The sequence below is a fragment of the Peromyscus maniculatus genome, chromosome 1 (assembly GCF_049852395.1).
Source record: "Peromyscus maniculatus bairdii isolate BWxNUB_F1_BW_parent chromosome 1, HU_Pman_BW_mat_3.1, whole genome shotgun sequence".
Lineage (NCBI taxonomy): Eukaryota > Metazoa > Chordata > Mammalia > Rodentia > Cricetidae > Peromyscus > Peromyscus maniculatus.
The window spans coordinates 92,924,722-92,948,502 of record NC_134852.1 but is presented as its reverse complement, the minus strand read 5'-3'; the positions used below and the strand labels follow the sequence as shown (position 1 = coordinate 92,948,502).

General features: G+C 46.7%; 1 protein-coding gene across 1 annotated transcript; it reads right to left on the bottom strand.

The window, feature by feature from the left end:
- Nucleotides 1-277: 277 nt before the first annotated feature.
- Whamm (WASP homolog associated with actin, golgi membranes and microtubules) lies at nucleotides 278-23,372 on the bottom strand. Its single transcript, XM_076546147.1, has 10 exons — nucleotides 22,730-23,372; nucleotides 19,770-19,943; nucleotides 16,263-16,413; nucleotides 12,912-13,081; nucleotides 11,702-11,867; nucleotides 9,434-9,621; nucleotides 5,536-5,622; nucleotides 5,288-5,383; nucleotides 2,741-3,215; nucleotides 278-962 (listed from the first exon to the last, which is right to left on the bottom strand). The coding sequence occupies exons 1-10, from the start codon at nucleotides 23,339-23,341 to the stop codon at nucleotides 673-675; spliced, it is 2,409 nt and encodes an 802-aa protein (XP_076402262.1). The 5' UTR covers nucleotides 23,342-23,372; the 3' UTR covers nucleotides 278-672.
- Nucleotides 23,373-23,781: the final 409 nt, after the last annotated feature.

The following is a 23,781-nucleotide window of genomic DNA, read 5'->3' as shown; positions in this document are numbered from 1 at the left end:
ATGTGGTTTCATTTTGTTTGGTAGAAATTCAGGACTGATGTCCCAAGAGTTGGGATAATGAGGTTAAGGGACACCCAGGCAGTCTGAACAGTGACTAGGCTGCTTTGTATTGGTCCCTTCCCAACTCCTGACCAGTTCCTGGGGTGAGCAATGCTGTTCCTGTGCCCTTAGCACTTGCTCAACTAAATTCTGAGCTGAAATCTTGGAAAATTTTCAGCCCACCCAAGCAGAACTTTGCTTTCATAGTGGGCCAGAGAACACTTCCTCGTGACACAGATGTATTATAATAGTGTTTATTATGAGTTTCTGTAGTGCTGGTACACAAAATAAACTTTATTTAAATATTTAAAGTAATTCTGGAATATAGGCAATTTATTCTGATTATTGCTAAAATCATGTTCACATTTGAGCCTTTAGTCGTGGAAGCAGTGTTCACACACATGGCAGCACACTGTTTAATGTACACCACAGGGTTGCACCTCCAGGTCAGACAGTGCCTCGAGAGTAGACACAGTATTGTTCCCATGGCCAGCCTGTGGCTTGTGGCAGTCACCACGCCTCCACCGTTCTCCACCGTTCACCACGTGTTAAGGCCACATCAAAGCAGTAGTCCCGGGGAAGCCTTGCTGGTCTAGGGTTTATGGGCCTGTCTGCCTTTGTCACCTGGAGACCCTAGCGGTCCCACTCGCCAGGACTCTGCTCGTCACTGTCCTCTGAGTCAGCAGACACTCTCTTAATTCTTTCCAGGGCTGCCCTGATGCTCCTCTCCAGGTCGCTGGTTCGCTTCTTGCTGGGCTCCACAGTTGCATCTGGGTGGACTTTCTTCAGCTGCACCCCCTGCCTGATGGCAGCCAGAACCTGTTCATTGACTGAGGTGCGGGGAGGGGGCAGGGTAGGTGCTTCGACTTTCCGGAGAGAGACCCTGCCCTGCCGGAGAGAGGCCAGCACTTCATCCATAGAGCCTGAAATTGAACAGACAGCACGTATGAGGAGGAAGCATGCCATGTGTTACGTTTCCAGAACACATACCAGTTCATGCCATGACTTAAAGACCCACGGTGCAGCGATCGGCTGTCAGAGCAGAACCAAGATCCTTGTTACAATCAGGACAACCTGGCAGCTGATGTTTTCTCCTGACTGCTTACCACCCGCTCCTTCAACTCCACTGGACTTCAGGCCACAGCCACACCCATCTTTTGTTGAAACACCTGAGACACCCTAGAGTTAAGGACGCCAGCAGTAGAACAATGTGATCACCAGGTGAGACTTAGCTTCCTCTGAGTTGTATCACCTCCATTTCCTTTCCCATTAAAAACATCTTGAACATGCGCTCTGCATTCCTCTACTTCAGTCTTGGCGATGAGTCAGACACTCACCCTGACAACAGGCACTCAGTGGTTCCCACACACAAAGGCTCAAAGGGATAAACTTATCGGCCGCTCAGTGAGCCCACGGGGAGGCACTGGCGCATTTCCTGTACAGCGAGCGGTGTTTAATTCCACCCACCTTACCTGAGGGGGCTAAGGGCTCGATTTTTGAGAGTATGAAATGCTGTCAAAACACAAATTAGCTCAGAGTTCCAAGACACTAGTGAGAAGCTATTTTCTAAAACTCTGGCACTCTGAGAGGTAAAACCTTTCTTTCCTTGCTTGCCAGACACAGGGCATGAATACAGGCACTAACTTAGACATCAGCCAGGTAAGCCTTCAGGGTTAACAGTCATTTCTAGTTGGGGACTGAAGAGCTGGGCTATGGCTAACTAGCCTGTTCCATTCTGGACTCAAGCCCTCACCTTGTAATTCTGGATTACACCCCCTTTGAGAACGGATTGGGCAAGTTCGACAATCAAGGGTTCACACCTTATCCCCCAGTGCTGCACAGCATTCGTGGGTTAAGCAGAGCCCCCCCCCCACATTCAGCCTAAGCTGAGAACACCCACCCCCAAACACTAATCTAGGCAGACAGCAATCACTCTGTATTCACACTGAATTACAAACCCTACAGACGGGCCGCCTGCCACCTGACCCTGCGGACACTCTCCCTCACACCCTGTTCTGGGTAGTGGAGAGCCAAACTCACCGCAAGCAGAGTGCTCAGTTAACCAAACCCAGCAGGTGTGTTCCATGGGCCTCATGCTCACTCCCATCCTGGTAATTGTATGTTTTAGGTGGAGCAACACACTCAGCCAGAGCACAATATTACCAGGCTTTATCTAAGACAACCCTCCCCAAGTAGGCTCTGAGTCTTGGCAGGTTTAGTCCAGTGTCCCCAAAAGCCAAAGTCTAGAGCCATAATTAGAATTATGCATGAGAACTGTGGCCCTCACTAAACAAATACTTGAGTGTATTCAGTATGAAGACAAAAGGTGGCCTAATTTTCCAGTATTCTCCATTAAATTCAACACTTCAGAGATGTAACACCATTTAAAGCTGTATTGAGAAACACTAGCCAAACTCAGATCCCTGCTGAAGTCCGGGACAGCCTGAAGAGGACTCTTGAACAGCCTTAGGAGTGTGGCACTGTGTGATCAGCAAATGCAGAGATGTGTCTGCAGGCTGATGTAGCATGTCAAATTCAATCTCGCCTAGACTAACCACAATAAGAGTACTAACTAACAAAGCAACAAAGGGTGGGCTATTTGGAGACTGGAGAATTTTGAAGATGACTCTAAATTAAACTACTGAGACTTCTTCACAGCTTAAGAACGCACAGGGAGGGAGAGCAGAGCCGCAGGGCTTACCTGGACACTGGAAGTCTGCCAGACGAACACATGGTCTTTCAGCAGATGCCTCACACACTAGAGAGAGTGGCTGGTCCTCTGGTGCTGAAGCCCTGAGTCCTAAATTCTGATGAGTAGTAGCTTGAGAAGAGGACAGAGCTGGGAGAGGAAGTGGTGGGGGTGGAGGAGGGGGTGGTGGGGGAGGAGGGGGTGGTGGCTGTGGTGGTAGTGACAGATCCTCACTGAAGCGGGAGGGTGTCTGGTCACCAGCTGGAACAAAAATCTGGACAGGAATACCGACAGAGGAGTCTTGAGGCTCAGGGGTTTTCATATTAGCTTCAGGTAAAGGAGTAACACTTCCGGTTTTGCTGGAGGCAGGGTGAGCTATCTTGTGACGAGCTGCCGAGGACCTCCTGGGAGAGCGTCCACCTGAGAGGTTTGGCACCGTGGTTTCTGAGCAAGCAGTTCTCAGTGCAGACGGAGGAGCTAGACGCTTCTGAGGGTGAGAAACTAGTGAGAGATTGGCCACAGTGGAGCCATCAAAACGGTGCAGCTTCGCAAACAGACCCATAAACCAACACCGCCTGTGCACGGGCGTCCCAACCCATGAGAACTGCGGCCACCAACACAGCCATGCCACCGAGCTGTTTTCACAAGTTCAAGGAGCATCGCAGGCATGGCCGCACCCTGGGCCAGAGTGAAGCCCTAGCTTTTTCAAAACAAAAAACAAAGACAAAACAAAAACAAAAATAAACAAAACCAAAAAACCCACAATTATATTGTTTGAGCAAGAGACCATATAATAATTTCTCTATAATAAAATGAAAATGGCCAGGTGGCGGCGGCGCACGCCTTTAATTCCAGCACCTGGGAGGCAGAGCCAGGCAGATCTCTGTGAGTTCGAGGCCAGCCTGGGCTACAGAGCAAGATCCAGGACAGGCACCAAAGCTACACAGAGAAACCCTGTCTCGAAAACAAACAAACAAACAAATAAATAAAATGAAGATGAAAAAGATGCATATAGATGAAAATAATGAATATAGATGAAAATATTCATAATAATCTTTTGGGGGGGAATAAAAACCTTCACTTCAGCAGAGCATTTGGGTTGTAGATACATGCCAGTGCTTCCTCGACAGTGATAGGTTAGAGACGCACTGCGAAGGAAAAGGAAGCTGGGGGGACCACTCAGGTAAAGTACTTGTGCAAACAAGAGAACCTGGGTCCAACCCCGAGCCCACACTAAAAGCTGGGGGGGGGGGGGAGGTGCCTGTAATCCCGGAGCTGAGGGGACCTGTGCAGCTCCCTGGAGCTTGCTGGCCGCCAGCACGGCCAGCTTGGAGAGTGTCAAAAACCAAGGTGGGCCAGGGTGGTGGTGGTGGCGGCAGTGGTGGCACACACCTTTAATCCCAGCACTCGGGAGGCAGAGGCAGGCGGATCTCTGTGAGTTCGAGGCCAGCCGGGTCTACAAAGAGAGTTCCAGGAAAGGTTCCAAAGCTACACAGAGAAATCCTGTCTCGAAAAAACCAAACCAAAACAACAACAACAACAAAAACAAAAACAAACAAACAAACAAACAAACAAGGTGGACAGCTCCTGAAGGACACCAGAGGTTGTCCTCTGTCCTCCACAGGCATGTGTGTGCTTACATGTGTGTGCTTACATGCACACACTAAAAACAGAAATGAAGAGCAGTCAGCTAACACTCGAGGCAGTGTTATTGAAGAGCCATTCACTCAGAAAGGCGAGCAGGAACCCGAATTTGCTGTGATGTCAACAACAGCGCTGTAACCAGGCATGGTAGGTAGCACACACTAATACAGCAGCTGGGGGCTGATGCAGGAGGACTGAGTTCTAGGCTACGCTGCGAGTCATGGTTTGAAAAGCATGGACTGTGGAGACAGGAGTAGGTGCAGTCTTATTGGAGGAGGTGGATCACTGGGACAGGCTTTGAGGTCTCAAAAGCCCACGCCAGGCCCAGCCTCTAGCTCTCTGTCTGCTGCTCGTGGATCAAATGTAAGCTCTCAGCTGCCGCTGATGCCTGTCAGCCTGCTGCCATGCTTCCCGCCATGACGACAGTGGACTCCCCCATGAAACTGTAAGCAAGCCCCCAGTCAAATGCTTCTTGTCTAGGTAGCCTTGGTAGTGGTGTCTCTTCACAGGAACGACTAGGGAACATCTTAAGACCTGCCTCAATCAAAAGAAAAGAAAAGCCAGCAGTGGTTCATACTGTGGCTTTCCAAATTTTTGTTCCTGATTGTTAATAGCATTTTTAAATTTCTTTGTTATTGGGATGGAGAGATGGCTCAGAGGTTAAGAGCACTGGATGCTCTTCCAGAGGTCCTGAGTTCAATTCCTAGCAACCATATGGTGGCTCACAACTCTATAATGAGATTTGATGCTCTTTTCTGGAATGCAGGCATACATGTAGACAGAATATTGTATATATAATAAATAAATCTTTAAAAATTCTATGTTATCTGTTCATAATACATTATACTCTTTTCCAGGGTGGATAAGGCTCATTTATCTCCCCAGATAAAGGAGGTGAGTCTTTCTGGAACTTACCTCCCTATATGCTCTTAGTCGATCAAGTGTTTTTTGACGTTCATGGTTTATCCATTCTTTTTTCTTTTGTTCTTCTTCTTTTATTTTGTCTCTTTTCTATACATAAACAAACACATCCTTGTAAAGGCTCAGAATTCGTCATGTATGTATAATTCGTCATGTATGTATTCATGGAGAAAGGAGGCCCACCCTCATCTGGCCCAGCTGTGTAGTTTCCACAGGCTAGCCCATCGGTTTCAGGTACTCACCATCTGAATACTGTGGTGCTGGTGAAAATGTCTCACGCTCTCTTTAGCCTGCTGCAGTCTGAGCTGATGATTTTCTCGGCAGTGGTCCTGGTGGGATAATACAAGTCACACACATGGTTTTTAGTAAAACATGAGATACAGTAACGTTGGAAGCATTGCATTTTTGACTAACATGTGAGGTGTTCAGTTTCCACTGAGGGTCAATGATAGGTCCTCCTCTACAGTCGTGTGACAAGGACTGCCACAGGTGGCATCTCTTCCCAGCAGAGTGCTTTGAGATTTGAAGTGTCTCAACCATCTGCTTCATTACAAAATCAATGCTTTATTGATTGATTGATTTTGGTGGGGAGGAGAATGCACACATACCATAGCACACAGACAGAGGTCAAGGACAGCTATCTGGACACACACACGCCATAGCACACAGACAGAGGTCAAGGACAGCTATCTGGACACACACATGCCATAGCACACAGACAGAGGTCAAGGACAGCTGTCTGGACACACACACGCCATAGCACACAGACAGAGGTCAAGGACAGCTGTCTGGACAGACACATGCCATAGCACACAAACAGAGGTCAAGGACAGCTGTCTGGACAGACACATGCCATAGCACACAAACAGAGGTCAAGGACAGCTATCTGGACACACACACACACCATAGCACACAGACAGAGGTCAAGGACAGCTATCTGGACACACACACACACACCATAGCACACAGACAGAGGTCAAGGACAGCTATCTGGACACACACACACACCATAGCACACAGACAGAGGTCAAGGACAGCTGTCTGGACACACACATGCCATAGCACACAGACAGAGGTCAAGGACAGCTGTCTGGACACACACATGCCATAGCACACAGACAGAGGTCAAGGACAGCTATCTGGACACACACACATGCCATAGCACACAGACAGAGGTCAAGGACAGCTGTCTGGACACACACATGCCATAGCACACAGACAGAGGTCAAGGACAGCTATCTGGACACACACACACCATAGCACACAGACAGAGGTCAAGGACAGCTGTCTGGACACACACATGCCATAGCACACAGACAGAGGTCAAGGACAGCTGTCTGGACACACACATGCCATAGCACACAGACAGAGGTCAAGGACAGCTGTCTGGACACACACATGCCATAGCACACAGACAGAGGTCAAGGGCAGCTGTCTGGACAGACACATGCCATAGCACACAGACAGAGGTCAAGGACAGCTGTCTGGACACACACATGCCATAGCACACAGACAGAGGTCAAGGACAGCTGTCTGGACACACACATGCCATAGCACACAGACAGAGGTCAAGGACAGCTGTCTGGACACACACACACACCATAGCACACAGACAGAGGTCAAGGACAGCTTGCTGGAGTCAGTTTTCTCCTTCTATCATGTGGGTGGGTTCTGGTCTTTGTGCTCAGCAGAATAGGCCTTTATAGTGCAGCCATCTCACAAATGTGCTCTAACACGATTGTTTAGACCCACTTCCCCATGTTATAGATACTGAGTATATTTCCAAACTCATCTACAAAAACATAGCCCACCTAGAAATACTTGGAAAATGATGTTAAAAACTGTACTTCTTCCACTTATCCACTACCCTAGCCCTTCATATAGAGGGAAATGCAGCAACACTCCCTTCCCCTGGGTGTGTTTTCAACCTGAGCTGCAGGGCTGATTTACTCTCACGTGCACTGTGAAATCTGTGTCATTAGTGTGACTATCTTCCAACAGAGGAAAATCTTAGCTGAAGAGAAACTGTAGGGAGGGGCCGGAAGGTGGCTTAGCAGTCAAAAGTACTCAAGCTCTTGCAAAAGAACGGAGTTCAGTTCCCAGCACCCACACTGGGCAGCTCACAATGACCCATAACTACAGCTCTAGGGACCTGATGCCCTTTTCTGGCCTCCACAGGCATCTGCATCCATGTGCGCATATATACATACAAACACACATACACAAACATATAAAAATAAATCTTTTTTTTTTTTTTTTTTTTTTGTTTTTTTTTTTTTTTTTTTTTTTTTTCGAGACAGGGTTTCTCTGTGTAGCTTTGCGCCTTTCCTGGAGCTCACTCGGTAGCCCAGGCTGGCCTCGAACTCACAGAGATCCGCCTGGCTCTGCCTCCCGAGTGCTGGGATTAAAGGCGTGCGCCACCGACGCCCGGCTAAAAATAAATCTTTAAAAAAAAAAAAGCTGCCAGGCAGTGGTGGCCCACTCCTTTAATCCCAGCACTTGGGAAGCAGAGCCAGGTGGAGCTCTGTGAGTTCAAGGCCAGCCTGGTCTACAAAGTTAGTTCCAGGATAGGCTTCAAAAGCTACACAGAGAAACCCTGTCTCAAAAAACAAACAAACAAACAAAACAACAACAACAAAGCTGTCCATTTGCCCTTGAAAGGTCCTGAGTAGCCAAGCTGTGATTTCAACCAACAGTGGCATCTGAAGGGGACCTCAGCTTCCATCCTGTCAGCCCGATGGAAAAGCTGCTAGGCTGCACAGAGGAGGCCACCATCTGCGGGGCAATGGTCAATGCTCCAGTCCAGTATAAGACAGTGCTTCTCAACCTGTGGGTTGTGACCCTTCAGGGGTCGAATGACCCCTTCACAGGGGTCACCTAAGGTCATCCGAAAACAGATATTTACATTACGATTCCTAACAGTAGCAAAATTACAGTTATGAAGTAGCAAGGAAAAAATGTATGGTTGGAGGTCAGCACACCATGAGGAGCTGTATTAAAGGGTCACAGCGTTAAAGGAAAGGTTGAGAACCACTGGTAGAACAGCCCTAGCCCAGAGACTACAGCTCTAGCGCACAGACCAGGAAATGACGTGTGTGAGGAGTAAGACCTCAAAGGCTGGAAAGGAGGGCACAGCTGGGCACCTGCATGACATCCAAGCCACTGAGCATGCTGAGGTCGGCAGGCAGCTCAGTAAGGCCTGGCCTCAAAGGAAAACCAAGCTGGGCATGAGGGCTCTAGCTGACTGGCAGAGCACTTGCCTAATAAACAATCCCAAATGCAAAAGAAAAGGAAAAACAATTAAAATTCCAATAATAAAGCACAATAAATATGAGCAATTACATAAAATATAGGAACTTTCTCTTCTACTGGAAAAATTATATTTCTCAATGTTTTATGTAATTATATTGTTCTAGAAGAAAGCAAATGAGTTTCATTTTGCTTTGCTTTTTTAAATTTTTTTTGACTTATGGATATTTTGCTTGTTTACTTTAATTTTTCTGTTTTGTTTTGTTTTTTAAGAGAGAGAAAGAAAGAACATAAAGTTGAGTGGGTAGGAAGGTGGGGAGCATCTAGGAGGAGCTAGGAGGGGAAAACATGATCAAAATATATTGTATCAAGTTTTTTTTCAATTAAAAAAAAAAAAGAAAACAAGCCAGGTGGTGGTAGCACACGCCTTTAACTGCAGCACTTGGGAGGCAGAGGCAGGTGGATCTCTGAGTTCCAGGCCAGCCTGGTGTCTTCACAGTAAGTTCCAGGATGGTCAGGGCTACACAGAGAAACCCTGCTCAAAAAACAAAACACACGCCAGTCGGTGGTGGTGGCGCACACCTTTAATCCCAGCACTCAGGAGGCAGAGGCAAGTGGATCTCTGTGAGTTCGAGGTCAGCCTGATCTACAGAGTGAGTTCCAGGACAGGCACCAAAACTACACAGAGAAACCCTGTCTCAAAAACCAAAAAAAAAAAAAAAAAAAGTACTATAGACAGTGGAAATTCAATAAATAATTTTAAAATCTATTTGGCTCTACCCACAGAGATAAAAACACACAGAAGATTACTCACTACACATACACACATACATATATACAGAGTAGATAAAACCTTCAATTCGAGTGAAGCCCTAGCTGGAAGGACCGTACCCTTCTGCTCCGGAGCTGGGCCCTCCTGGCGCAGATGCGGCCCCGCTGAGCCTCCAGCTGCTGGCGCTGCTGGCTGAGCGCTCCCAGCTCTCCATTCTCACCGCGGTGCAGCTCTGGGGCGTGAGCCAGGCCCTTCAGCTCCTCTGGGCTTTCACACGGGTCGTAGTAGACCACTTCATCCTGTTTCTCTAAAGAGATTAGTGATTGTCTTAGACATGCTTTACTGTAAGAAATAATTCAAAAATGTCTCTAAATGTAAAGAAAGACTAGCTGTAAGTACATCAGGTAGAGGAAAACAGCATTAACATTACATACACACACACTTCTTACATAGCAGCACACAGTAACATGTTCTGTGTGCTGGAAATAGCATTTTAATGGCCACATAGTATTCACCAGCTCAAGCATTCTCAGAATGTCCCAGTATTCTGTTATTTCCGATTTCAAGATGATAAACTTCTCTTCATATCAGAGAGAGAAAGAAAGAGAGAGAGAGAGAGAGAGAGAGAGAGAGAGAGAGAGAGAGAGAGAGAGAGAGAGAGAGTGAGTGAGTGAGTTTACTTCTTCCTTAGCAAATGAAATGAATGTTCAGGGTTCTTTATATCTATGCCAAACGCCCCAGCACAGCACAGGCTGTCTCGCCGGTCTTCACTTTTGATTAGATATTGATTTTTTTAAACTATGCTTGTAACAATTCCAAACTCTACAGAAACACACAGAATAAAAAGTTTTCTAATTCATCCCCAAACCTGAGTCCCATCCCAAAGGAAAACATCCTTCCAGATTAACTGTTTAAAAATAAAATTTCCCCATAAATGCATAAAATGTTCACAACTGAAAAGAGCTGCAAAGGTTTTGGGTACCAGGATTAACCAAATGCCGAGGTCCTGCGTGAGGACCATTAGACTGGAAGGGCCTGGAGAAAGAGACTGAAGATGTGGAGAGACCTACCATGATCTTGGGTGGGAGCAATCAAAACTGCAAGACGACAATTCTCCCCAAGTAATCTCTAATTTTAAGCACAATCCCAATCAAAATTCCAGGGAGTTTTTGTTTGATTCTAAAGTTCATCTGGAAGAATAAAGAGGTGAGAGAGTCAGAGGGCATGAGCAGCAACAAGGGGTGTCAGCGTGAGCTCCGCAGGGACCCCAGGCACACACGAGTGCGGGGACCTCGTTTCCAAACCCAGCAGCAGTCAGTAACATCATGTGTGAAGGCACGACAGCGGAGGGACTGCTGGGAGACAGAGGGGACACGGGGTGGTGAGGACAAGGACGGCTGTGAGCAAAGCTTGTATAAAAATAAGGAAAACAGATGTGAGGTGTGGTGGTGCACATCTGTGATCACCTTCAGCGGGGCTGAGGCAGGAGGGTTGAAGTGGGTTTGAGGCCAGCTACAACTACATAGTAAGACCCTGGTTCAAAACACCAGAAAGAACAGAAAAATGGGGTGGGGGAGAAAAGGTAAACTTCTCAAAGAAAAATGTCCATTAAGTTATTTTCAGTATCAATTGTAATTAAATAAACAACTGTAAGATGCCATTCTCTCTACCGAGTATCTAGAAATTCAAAGAGAACAGCATAAATGTGGAAGGTCCACCCCCACCTGCTGATAGGGTATCCTTTTGTGTAGCCTCTCTAGGGCTATTAGGAAATTCAGGAGCTAGAAACAATAGAGGGAAGAGGAAGATGTATTTCAAATTCCTGTTCTAATGCCATTATGGTAGATAGATATTAAAATGTTAATAAGCATTGCCCTTAACCCAACCATTCTCTCTTTAGAAATTTATCTCATAAATTATCAGGAAAGTTTTCTGTTGCACTGATATTCAAGACAGGGAGAAACCAGAAATCACAGTATGCCTGTAAAACAATGAAATACTATGCAGCCATTAAAATTCTGAGGGGTTTTAAAAATTATTAATACTTAAATGAGTTTATTGTGTATTAAGTTAAAAAAATGAGGTGACTTGGTAGAGTATACAGTTTTGGTTTTAAAAACCGATACTAATTTCTATGTATGTAGCACATTTTAAAGACCCTCCAAAGTTACCAGGAATTTGCTTTCACTTAACACCTCTACACAATGGTCACAAGGTTTTCTTTGTTTCTTGTGTGTTTGAATATACTGTTGAATAATAAAAATTCTGAAGGAAAATTAAAAACATTCAATAGATTTAACAGACCATTTATAAGAAATTGATAATCGGTCTATATTTCCTGGAACATGTGACTCAAAATTTCATTCTAACATAAACTTGAATGTTACCTTTTATAAGTCTCTTCACAGAGTCCAACTGTGTGACAAGGATCATCTCTTCACTCCTCAGGATCTCAAGTTTAACCTCATACAGCTCCAACTGAATCTCATAATACTGTATCTCTAGCTCATCTACAACATCTGTGTTCTTTCCTTGGTCTGGAAGATCTTCCATCTGGTTTGTATGGAGAAAGGAGAGGATGATTAGCATAGTAAGAGCACACTGCCACGCATCTTCATGGGGCGACATAAGAGAGAAGACACGCCGAGACACTTCCACCTCATCTCAAGACAAGTTGACCTCCTCCAGCATTCATACACTCCACCTTAAAGCAAGTCAACACATTCATGGTCTAGAAACATAATGGCAATGAGACCATGTCAGGGATGGAAGGTGTCACCCCAAATTTAAATGTTGGCACTCTAAGCCCCAATGGGACAGTACTGAGGGAGCCTTTGGAGGTGATCAGTTTTGATGAGGTTGAGGTAAGACCCTGTGGTGGGAAGGCTCTTAGTAGTCTCTTCTCCAGAGACAAGAGAGGCCTGTGAGCACACAGCAAGGTGTGGCCAGAGCCAGCAAGACAGCCCTCACCAGATGCTGAATCTGAAGAAGGCACCTCAATCTTTGGATGTCTAGTTTCCAGAGCTGTGAGAAATAATTAAATATCTTTGTAGTCAGCCCACATATGGCATCTTCTTACAAGCAGCCTGATCTAAGGCAGCTAATGATAAGATCCTGTTTTGAAGCTCCAAGATTATAGAAACTACTTACCTGACTATGAGCCAATGAAGAGCCACTTAGATTAAGATATGGTGGAGCACACGCTTAGCTATACTGGGATAGGAGAGTGGTGGAGCACTTACATAGCACCTGCATGCAAGATGTTGGCTCCAGAACACTGTCACAGGGTGTGTGTGTGTGTGTGTGTGTGTGTGTGTGTGTGTGTGTGTGTGTGTGTACACATGACTACATACTGAATATATTGCTGAATTGATTTTTTTAGAGAATCCCCCCACTCCAATCCTAAACTCAGTGTTACAAAACAAACCCTGGGCTCTATTTCAGAAACACCTTGAGAAGCAGGAAGGGGAGCATCATGGCCCACCTTCACTAGCAGCGTATCTACTGGAAGCCTGTGTTGGGAAACACAAACAAAGGGAGCTGGTCCCCAGTGCCGAGGAGGAAAGGGCAGCGTGCTTTTGTCTGCTCTCATCTCACCTTCCTCTGGATTTCGGCGCACCTGTGCTTCAGACACAGCTCTTTGGCTCGCATAAGCTGCAGAGTCTCCCGAGCTAACATGAGCTGGAGATTCTCTAGCCTGGGCATGGCTGTGGCCCAGGCAGCCTGGCCAAATCTCTTCCGATCCTGCTCCATCTGTTTCTGCATTCCTGAGTTTATAATTAATAAAAGGAAACAGAAATGCGACACATTAATGAGTCCTGAGTTCCTTCCTCAGTGCTCTTCTTTTTATAAAATCCTTTCAAAACCTCTTTATAATTTTATTGTCACACAAGTAACACTTGGTCATTGATAGAAGGAAGATTTTAGGTATTCAGTTTAAAAGCAGGACAATAACAGCTCATGATCCACCTCCCTGAGTCACCTGCTTTTACAGCTTGGTCCCAGACTATTTCTACGGTTAGACAGGCTCATGTGAACAGTCTGGCCAGCATTAAACTCATTACTCTGCTTTCAATCGACTTTCAGGTCCTACTATACTGATGTGCTGGTTAGTTTCTGTCAACTTGACGCAAACTAGAGTCACCTGGGCAGAAGAACATCAATTGAGCAGTTGCCTCCATCAGACTGTCCTGTGGATAGGTCTATATGGCATTTTCTTGACTACTGACTGATGTAGGAGGGCCTAGCCCACTGTGGGTGATGTCACCCCTGGCAAGTGGTCCCCAGTTGTATAAGAAAGCAAACTGTTGACTTCAGCTAGGGAAGCAGCCCCCAGCTCCAGCAGGCACTCTCTGGGAACCCACAGGCCACTGTGGCCAGGGAAGCAGGTGGCTAACTGCAGATCTTCACCTCTCCCTCAGCCCCCCAAATCCAGTTCCCAGTCTCATCCCTAAGCTCTGCAGCAGACCACCTGCTGAGGCCGACCTCCGCATCCCCAGCCCATCTCCAGTGGACCACACAGATCTTCCCTTTCGAACTCCCCTCCTGACTCACTGCTTATCCCAGTCCCCAACTCCAGCAGGCACTCCCTAGGAACCCACAGACCCTTCCAGCCAGGGAAGCAGGGAAGCCAACTGCCCATCTTCACCTCTCCCTCAGCTCCTCAAGTCCAATTCCCCAGCCTCATTCCCAGCTCTGTAGCAGACCAGCTGCTGTGGCCTCTCCTCACTCTGCCCCCATTTCCCAGGGGACTAAGAAGATCCCGGTGGAACACTAGGCTTTCCTCCCTCCAGTGGACCCCCTCATATCCCCCTCTAGTCATCCCTGTTATGAAGTGTCAGCTCCCACTGTCTAGAACACCTGCCAGCCCCAGGGGCCACAGTGGTCAGGATCCCAGAAGCATTTCCTACCAGGCAACACACAGCCACCACACTCTCCAAAGAACCAGAGAGGGCATCAGAAACCAAGGAACAAAACACGTCACAAAGGCCAGAAAGCAGCTCCTAGAATCGCAATCTTCCCAAACCCAGATGCCTAGATGCCAGCACAAAAACACAACTAATACAGCCAGGACAATGTCTCCTCTATAGCCCAGCAACCGTACCTCAGCAGGCTGTGAGTACTGCAACTTAGCTGAAGCCCAAGAAAAAGACCTCAAAATAACCTTTATGAATATGATAGAGGTCCTTAAAGAGGAAATGAATAGGCCGGGTGGTGGGGGAGGCGGCAGCACACACCTTTAATCCCAGCACTCGGGAGGCAGAGGCAGGCAGATCTCTGTGAGTTCGAGGCCGGCCTGGTCTATAGCGTGAGATCCAGGACAGGCTCCAAAGCTACACAGAGAAACCCTGTCTCAAAGAAAAAAAAAAAGAAGAAGAAATTAATAAACTCCTTGAAGAAATCTATGAAAACATAAACAGTGGAAGAAAATGAATAAAACAGTTCAAAATGTGAAAGTAGAAACAGAATCAATAAAGAATACCCAAACTGAAGGAAATCTGGAGAGGAAAAATTTAGAAACTCTGATAGGAACCTCAGAGGCAAGCCTCCACACAGAACACAATAGATGGAAGAGAGAATCTCAGGTACTGAAGACAAGAGAGAAGAAATGAGCACCTTGGTCAAAGAAAATGTTAAATCAAAAAAAAAAAAATAATCCAGGAAATCTGGAACACTATGAAAAGACCCATTTTAAGAATAACAGAATAGAAAAGGGGAAGAAACCACAGTCAAAGAAAGGCACAAAAAATATTCTCAACAAAATTATAGAAGAAAATTTCCCTTACTTAAAGAAGGAGATGCCTACGTATCAAGGTCCAAGAAGCATACAAGAACACCACATAGACTGGACTAGGAAAGAAAGTCCACGGAGCTAGCACATAACAATCAAAAAAAGTACAGAAAAAGAGAGAATATTAAAAGCTGCTAGGGAAAAAGACCAAATAACATATAAAGGCAGAACTATTAGAATAACACCTGACTTCTCAATGAGATCCGCCCCCCAAAAAAAACAGGAGGGCCTGAACAGATGTTCTACAGATTCCAAAACAGCACAGATGCCAGCCCAAGCTACTGTACCCAGCGAAACTTTCAATCACAATAGATGGGGAAAATAAGAGATTCCATGATAAAAACCAAATTTAAGCAATGTCTGTCTACAAATTCAGCTGTACAGAAGGCACTAGAAGGAAAACTCCAGCCCATAGAGCTTAACAACACCCAAGAAAACACAAGGAATAAATAATCCCAGACTACAAATCAAAGGGGGAACACACACACACACACACACTTCCACCACAACAACAAAATAACAGGAAACAACAAACACTGCTCATTGATATCTCAACATTAATGGTCTCAACTCCTCAATAAAAAGACACAAGTTAACAGAATGGATTGAACACAGGATCCATCCTTCTGCTGCACCCAGAAACACATCTTCACATCAAGGATAGGCATCACCTCAAGATAAAAGGACAGAAAAAGATATTCCAATCAAATGGACCTAAGAAGCTAGCTGGTGTAGTCATTTTAATATCTGACAAAATAAACTTCAATGGTCTGGCTTTAAGTTCTATTCTCCAAGTTCTCTTGAGCCACAGAGCCTTTGTAAATGGCCGACTCCTCTCAAGTCTGTGTACTATTCAGGTGTGGGGCAAGCATACCTCTCAGAGGCCTTTCCTGAGCACCCCAATCAGACCCAATTGCTTTCACAGGATCTCAGAGCCCTGTTTTTCTTCAGTGTTGCTCACCGCCTCTGCCATTTATCATGTGCTGAACGAACATATCACTTCTCTCTGCTCATCAGGCTAGAAAGTGGTCATGCTTATCCTTCCACTGAATTCCCAGTACCCAGCAAATTTGGTTCCTGACACTGAGGATGCATGCAAATGTTTCCCGAGTAAAATAAAAGTTACATATATCTTAGAACAGTGGTTTTAGTATTACCTGTTAATGCTGTGACTGTTTCTCTAAAATAATTCACAGTGATATCCTGAATAGAGACCGCTGCTTCTTCAGCCCGTCTGGTCCATTCACTGACTTCCTTCTGTAGAGAAACTACCCTTTTAGGACCCAGGTCATCCTCATTCAGGGACTTCTACAAAAAAAGAGATGTAGTGCTGTTAGGAAATTCTGAAGCGGCTGTGTTACTGTTTTAACCACTCACGTTACTACTGATTAGTCAGTTTCTGACTGAGTACCAGTGGGTCGGTGCTGGCTCCACTGGAAGACAGAAGTGCACTCCACTGGGTACAGAGGGAAACCACTGACGTTGCATTGCTAGAACTTTTCCAGGGTACACGGTTGTGAGATGTCTGTGGTTCAGCACTCTGAACTCAAGTGTTGCTTCTGCTATAGTTTCTTTTAGGAACCTTAAATACTTGGTGCTTAAATTAACACAATATGGTCACCTAAAAGATATTCACATCTATGTATTCAGAGTGATGACCATCCAAACCTATGGACTGAATGTTTTTGGGCCCTGAAATTCATATATTGAAGCCTACACCCCCAATTTGATGGTATTAGGTCATGAGGATCCTGCTCTCATGATTAGGAACGATGCCCTTATAAAAAGGGAAAGGCATAGGTCTCTCTGCTCTTTACTATGTAAGGACACATCAAGACAGCCAGTCAAACGCCAGCAAACGATTTCCTCTCACCAGGTCTGCAGCGCCTGTCCTTAGACTTCCCAGCCACCAGAACTACAAGGCCAAGTTCTCTTGTTTACAAGCTGTCTGGTTTGCGGTGCACTCTTCCAACAGCCTGAACTAAGGGCTCCTGTGCACCAAGCATCCAGGTTCCTTCTACAAAGCTTGATTCAGTGACACTGGCAGAGTGGGTTAGTGTTACACAAATGCAAGCCAAAGCTACAAGATACCACTTCCCACCCACCTGGATAAAAAGACAAACAGAACTAGTGTTGAAGGCAGGCATGGTGACACATTGTAATCCCAGCACTTGGAAGGCTTGAGGCAGGAGAACTGCTATGAATCAAGGCTAATATGGGCTATATAGCAATATCTGATCTCAAAAAAAAAAAAACCAACAACAAAACATATCAAGTGTTAGTGTTGACACAAATATGAGCTTACACTTAGGTGTACTAAAACAGTGCACTTGATTCGGGAAACAGTCTGGCAGCCTTCAAAAGGTTAAACTTTTTTTAAAAAACAAGATAAACATTACCATGTGACCAGCAGTTCCACTTCCCAGTGCATACACAAGAGAAACAAAAGAATGTAAGGCAAGTGTGGCTTGTGCCTATAATCCCACACTCAGAGGCTGAGGGAGGAAGACTGCTGTGAATTCAAGGTCATCCTAAACTAGTGACCAGGTCAGTCTGAGCTATGGTTGAGATCCTGACTAAAAAAAATGAGGGGAGTGGGACAGTACAGGTGTGCACACACATATGTTGATGGCAGCACTATTCATATACAAAAAGTGTAAATGATCCAGGCGTCCAACAAGGGTTAATGGGTAAGCAAGATGCAGTATATTCTTATAATGGCAGTTATCTGCCAATAAAAAGAAATGAAGTCCTGACGGCTCTGCATGGCCAATTCTTAAACAAACCCACACACATTGTGGAGTTCCATTTATCTGAAATTTCTGTGGGCTGGAGAGAGAGCTCAGAGGGGAAAGTCCTTGCCTTCCTTGCCTGAGTTCAGATTCTAGAACCCACCTAAAGTAGATTCCAGAATCCATCTAAAGCCAAACACAATAATGTGCTCACAATACAAGTGTCGTGCCAAAATGGGCAGTGGAGACAAGATCTCCAGCAGCTCGGGGTCAGCTAGCCTGCACTCACACATAAACAAGCACATACACACACATCATATACACAAAGATAAAAAAATAAAAATAATAAAATTTCCACAGCAGCCAAATATACAGACAAAGTAGATTAGGGATTGCATAAGGCTGGAGAAAATGAGAAATGACTGCTAGTGGGTATGAGGTTTCTTTTGAGGGTAAAAGTATTCTAATATTGTTGGCTGGAGAGATGGCTGGGGGGGGTGGCTGGAGAGATGGCTCAGCGGTTAAGAGCACTGGCTGCTCCTCCAGAGGACCTGAGTTCAATTCCCAGCACCCACATGGCGGCTCACAACCATCTATAATGAGATCTGGTGCCCTCTTCTGGCCTGCAGGGATACATGCAGACAGAACACTGTATACATAATAAATAATCTTAAAAAAAGATGGCTCAGTGGGTAAAGACACTTACTGCTAAGCCTGATGATCTGAGTCCAATCCCTGGAAAGAGCAAACCTATTTTCCATAAGTTGTCCTCTGACCTCCACATGTGTGCTACACACACACACACACACACACACACACACACACACACACATACACACACAAGAAAAAAGTGTTCTAATATTAGAAAGTTGGTAATGGTCACACAACCTGAATGTATTAAAAAGTCCTGAATTGTACACTTCCCATGCATGGTCTATGAGTCATACTTCAATGATGACCTCACACACACACACTCCAATCAACAGACTTTCCCAACAGTGATGAAAACAACCCTGTCTGAGGGTTAGAGCAGCATGCACAGAACAACTTCCTGCCAAGGTCACAAAGGCGCCTAGGGAAAGATGGCCCAGTGCAGGAGAGCGGGAATCTGGCTGTCGTCTCCTGGTTCTAGCTGGCTGGACAAAAGGCAATATTAATGATGCCTTTTCTAAATGGGGTCACCCTAATGGAGTCAGAATGACAGCAATTACTAAAGCTTAATTACTGATTACAATCCAGGGCCCTGCTATTTAAATTTGCATCTCATTTCTAAGAAATCTGCATTTGTTCTTACAGGTGCAAAATAAGACGAAGGAAATACATGTCATATCAAAACCATTCATCAGCAAGGACAGTGTCCATGCAGGGATTGGTAAAATGAGCAGCACAATATCTTCACTTTCAATCCTTGATCTCCCCTCTTAGGGGGGAGGGTTTGCACATGCTCAGGAGGCAGTCCACCGCACAGCCACAGCCCCCAGCCCCCCACCCGTCCTTTCTCACTCTTTATTTTGAAACTAGGTCTCACTAAGTTTCCCAGGCTGGCTTTGAATCTCTGTTGCCCAGGCAGGCCTTATGCCTACCTCCTGAATGGCTAGACTCACAGACCTGTGCCACCAGGCCTGGCTGTTCTTGTTGTTTGTGGTTTTATGTCCAGGGCCTAGGACATGCTGGGCACAAAGCTCTACCACTGAAGAACACTGCCTGCCATCACAGCCTTGGGAAGTGGAGGCAGGAGGATCAAGTGTCAAGGCCAGTCTCAGCTACATTGTAAATTTGAGGCCAGCCTGGGCTACATGAGGCCTTGTCTTTAAATAAATAAATAACATCATCTAAATATAAAGATCTCAGAATAAAAATACAGAATGAACCTTATGTGACTAACAGAACGATACACGTCAGGTAGTAAGATAAAAATATCAGGAAACATACCAAAATATCAAGCTTACATGAGGTTGCAACTTCTCGCATATCTCTAAATGGCTGCAGTAAATACTGGAAGAACATGTTTGCCGTGGTAACTAATTCTTGATATGCTTCATCTTCCTCTTGATAAACTTTCATTAATGCTACCATGGTGTTGGCTTTTCCATGATCTTGAAGAACCTAAAAGGCAAAAATGTAAATAAAGCTTAAGACTGGACATTTAAAATAGTATCAAAGATAAATAAAAGAAACCCAATACTCTTGATTTTTAAACACTAAGTAAACATGAAAATGCTCTCCAACTAAAAAGATGAGTAACACAAAAGCGGTTAAATAAGAAGGCTTGTCCATGGGATACTACTATTACTGTTTTCAGTCATTCAGCACTGCTCTAAGGCTGTTGATCCCAAGAGGACTTAGCACGATGGCTCAAGCCTATAATCCCAACACTTGGGAGGCTAAAGCAAGAATTTTACTGAGTTTGCGGCCAGCCTGGGCTAAATAGCTATTTCCAGATGGCTGGGCTATAAAGCAAGGCCCAGTCTCAAAGAACACAAACAAATGAAGACACTTGGACATAGTTAGATTAGAACTGTAGTAGCTGAGAACGAACTTGAACTTGGAGGAAATGTAACTTCCCGGTATACAGATGTGAAGAGATTAAGGTGCGGTGGGGGGTAAGAAGTGAAGTGTTAAAAGGACCGATTCTGAGCTAAGTCTGGTGGAATGGACCTGTAATTCGGCTACACTGGGAATGTAAAGCAGCAAGTGGCTCAGGCCTTCATTACAACTACTTTGGGAAGCTGAAACCGGTTCAATCCTGGAGCAGAAAGCTTCTAAAAAGCATGGACTATCAGAAAAGTAGAAGGCCTCCGAGGTTGGACTGTAGGATGGCGGGCATGGTGAGCGTGAGGTGGGGCCTGCCTGGGCTACAGAGAGTTCATGGCCGGCCTGGGCAACTGAGTAAGATGCTGCCGGAAAATAAAAAGTAAAGGCTGAGGAGGTAGTTCAGCGGTAGAGTTCTGGCCTGGTACCCACGAGACCCATCTCCAGCACTGACTAAATAAATAGCCAGTCTGAAATAAAATGGTCAGCTTAGGGATCCAACGCTGGCCGGCCTGAAAACCTCCTGTAGTTCCTCGTATTATAAGGTGAAATCAGCACGGGAAGAAGATGTGTGAGCTATGCAGAGTCAAGTGATTCCAACCGAGCAAGGGTGGTGGCAAAACCTATAATCCCAGCACGTGAGGGCCTGAGGCAGAGGTCACCGCAGTCTGAGGGCAGCCTGGGCTACATGGTGAGTTCTAGAACAGCTTGGGCTACTATGTGAGAGAGACCCTGTCTCAAAATAAAGACTCCACTCACAGAAACCTTTTATAAAACCATTTTAGCTTATAAAGACTCAGTCTATATTTAGCTTAAGATAACAGACAACCACCGAGATTTTGCTATGTGGCTGAATTCTTCTTACACCTCTCCTTCCTCACAACACAGAAAAGACACTGCTTAGTAATGGCTGTCATAATCGGCTTCAGCTGTCAACTTGACACCAGGGAGAGAGGAACCTCAACCCAGCAACTGTTCCATCAGACATATGTCTGTGGAGCATTTTTTTTTCCTCTTTAAATTGCTAAAGTGATAGAAGTGGACCTAGCCCATGGTGGGTCTTTGGACCCCTGGGTAGGTGTGGTCCTGGGCTGTCTTAAGAAAGGTAGCTGAACAAACCAGGGAAAGTAAGCCAGTAACCAGCCTTCGCTTGATGATGGACTGTAACCTGTAAGCCAAATAAACCTTTCTACACCCGGGTGTTTATCACAGCGACAGAAAACAAACTCATGAGAAACGGGGAATGTCCAGGGAGTGTCCATGCATAGAATGAAGCTCTGACACTGGGCTCTCTTCGGGAAACGGTTGCTGGATAAAACATACACTCTCCCTAAATCTCTCGGTGAAGATTTCAATGCCTCCCTCCCTTTAGGGTCTGTAAGTGTACCACACAAATAATGTGTCTCAATCTATATTGTTGCCATTCCAAACTGACAATAAAGCCTCACTTCCCGAGGGCTTTCCACTTGATATGTATTGCTTAAAGAATAACAATAAACCGGCGGTGGTGGCATATGCCTTTAATCTCAGCACTCGGGAGGCAGAGCCAGGCGGATCTCTGTGAGTTCAAGGCCAACCTGGTCTACAGAGCGAGATCCAGGACAGGCTCCAAAGCTACACAGAGAAACCCTGTCTCTAAAAAAACAAACAAGAATAACAATAAAACTATCTTTTAAAAGAGTGAATTCCAGGAAAAGGCTCCAAAGCTACACGGTGAAACTCTGTCTCAAAAATTCAGAAAAAAAAAAGAAAAAGAAAAAAGAAAACGCCACTCATCCTCTAAGACATTTTTTAGCCATCTCTCACCGTCCCCAGAGGACCCAGAATTGTTGCCATTGAGCTTTTGTTTTTTATTTCCTACGGGTATGCGTTGTTTTCAGTTTTGCTTTCGATATTTTCTGGCCTTTCCCATTACAACATCCTGCTCTACCAAGACCAGGGAAAAGGTGAAGGGCAGAGCCTGGCTCAAATCTGCAAGTCAACTTCTAAGCCAGTAATGGTGGCGCCCGCTTGTAACCCCAGGATTTGAGAGGCTGAGGCAGAGGACTGCCGTTGAGTTCAAAGTCAGCCTAGACCACAGAATGAGACCCTGTTTCGAGAGAAAGAGAGAGAGCGCGCGCCTTGGCGCAGAGCCGCACTCTGATAATCCCAGCCCTTGGATAGGAGAGGCAGAGGGATGAGGAATTCAGGCCAGCCTGGGGTACCTGAGACCCTGCCTCAGAAAACAAACCCCCGAAAACTACTCTGCGGCCCCAGCACCGGCCTCCGCTCCCTCGCAGCCAGGGCGCCGGTGCTCCAGCGACACCGGGCACGCGCAGTGTCCCGGGCACCCGCCCTCCGCCCGGCCCGACGCCGCGTACCTGGCGCAGCCGTGCGGCCGCCCCGTCCAGCCGCGCGCGGAGCGTCTTCTCCCGGAACTCGCGCAGGCCCTCGCAGTCCGCCGGGTCGCCCGGGACCGGGAAGAGCACGTCGCGCACGGTGGCGCCGCCGCAGCCCTCGGCCGCCTGGCCCAGGTAGCGCTCCAGCTGGCGGCACAGCTCCTGCAGCGCCGCGTCTCCGGGCTCCACGGGCGCCGGCCACATGAGCGCCCACAGCCCTCGCCTCAGGCCCCAGCCGCGGCCGCCGGCCGCTTCCACCTCGGGCGGCAGCGGCGGGAAGCAGCGCTCCAGGGCCGGCCACAGCGCCGCCAGCTGCCGGTGCGCGCCCCGGAACCCCGCGGCCGACAGCAGCCCGGCCCAGCTGCACCCCCCGCCGCCGCCGTCGGGCGGCCCGCGCCTCCGCTGCGCCGTGCGGTCGTGACAGGTGACGGCGAACTGGCCCTCCTGGGCGTTCCAGGCCACCAGGAAGCGCAGCTGGTGTCGCTCGGGCTCCCGGAAGAGGTCCTCGCGCAGCGGCACCCAGCCTTCCAAGCTGTCCGGCTGCTCGCAGTCCATGGCCGCCGCACACCCCCAGACCCTGCCGGGCCGGGACATTTTTCGCGAGCGGCTACTGCCGGTCAGCTGCGCAGCAGTTCCGCCCCCCTTCCTTCTGATTGGCTGTCTGGGGGAGGCGGTCCAGAGTTGATTACATGAGAGCCAATGAAAAGTCTTTTGGAGGAGGCGGGACCGGGGTCTCCCTTTTACAGCCCGAGCTGACCGTTTTAACTCACTAGGTAAACCATGCTAGCCCTGAACGATTAGAGATCCACCTGCCTCTATCTCGTGAGTGCTGGAATTAAAGGGGCACGCTGCAGGAGAGCAGCTCCGACCTGTCCAAGGGTTCTTGAGGAGAGGAGAGAGGAAATGAGGAAGTATTAGATAGAAATACAGACGGACACAACAGCATAGCTTCCGGAGAGCCCTGGGTTAATACCCAATCGCCCAGAGCTTTATTCTAATGGGCTTTTTATACGCTACCAAGGGGAGAGAGTCAA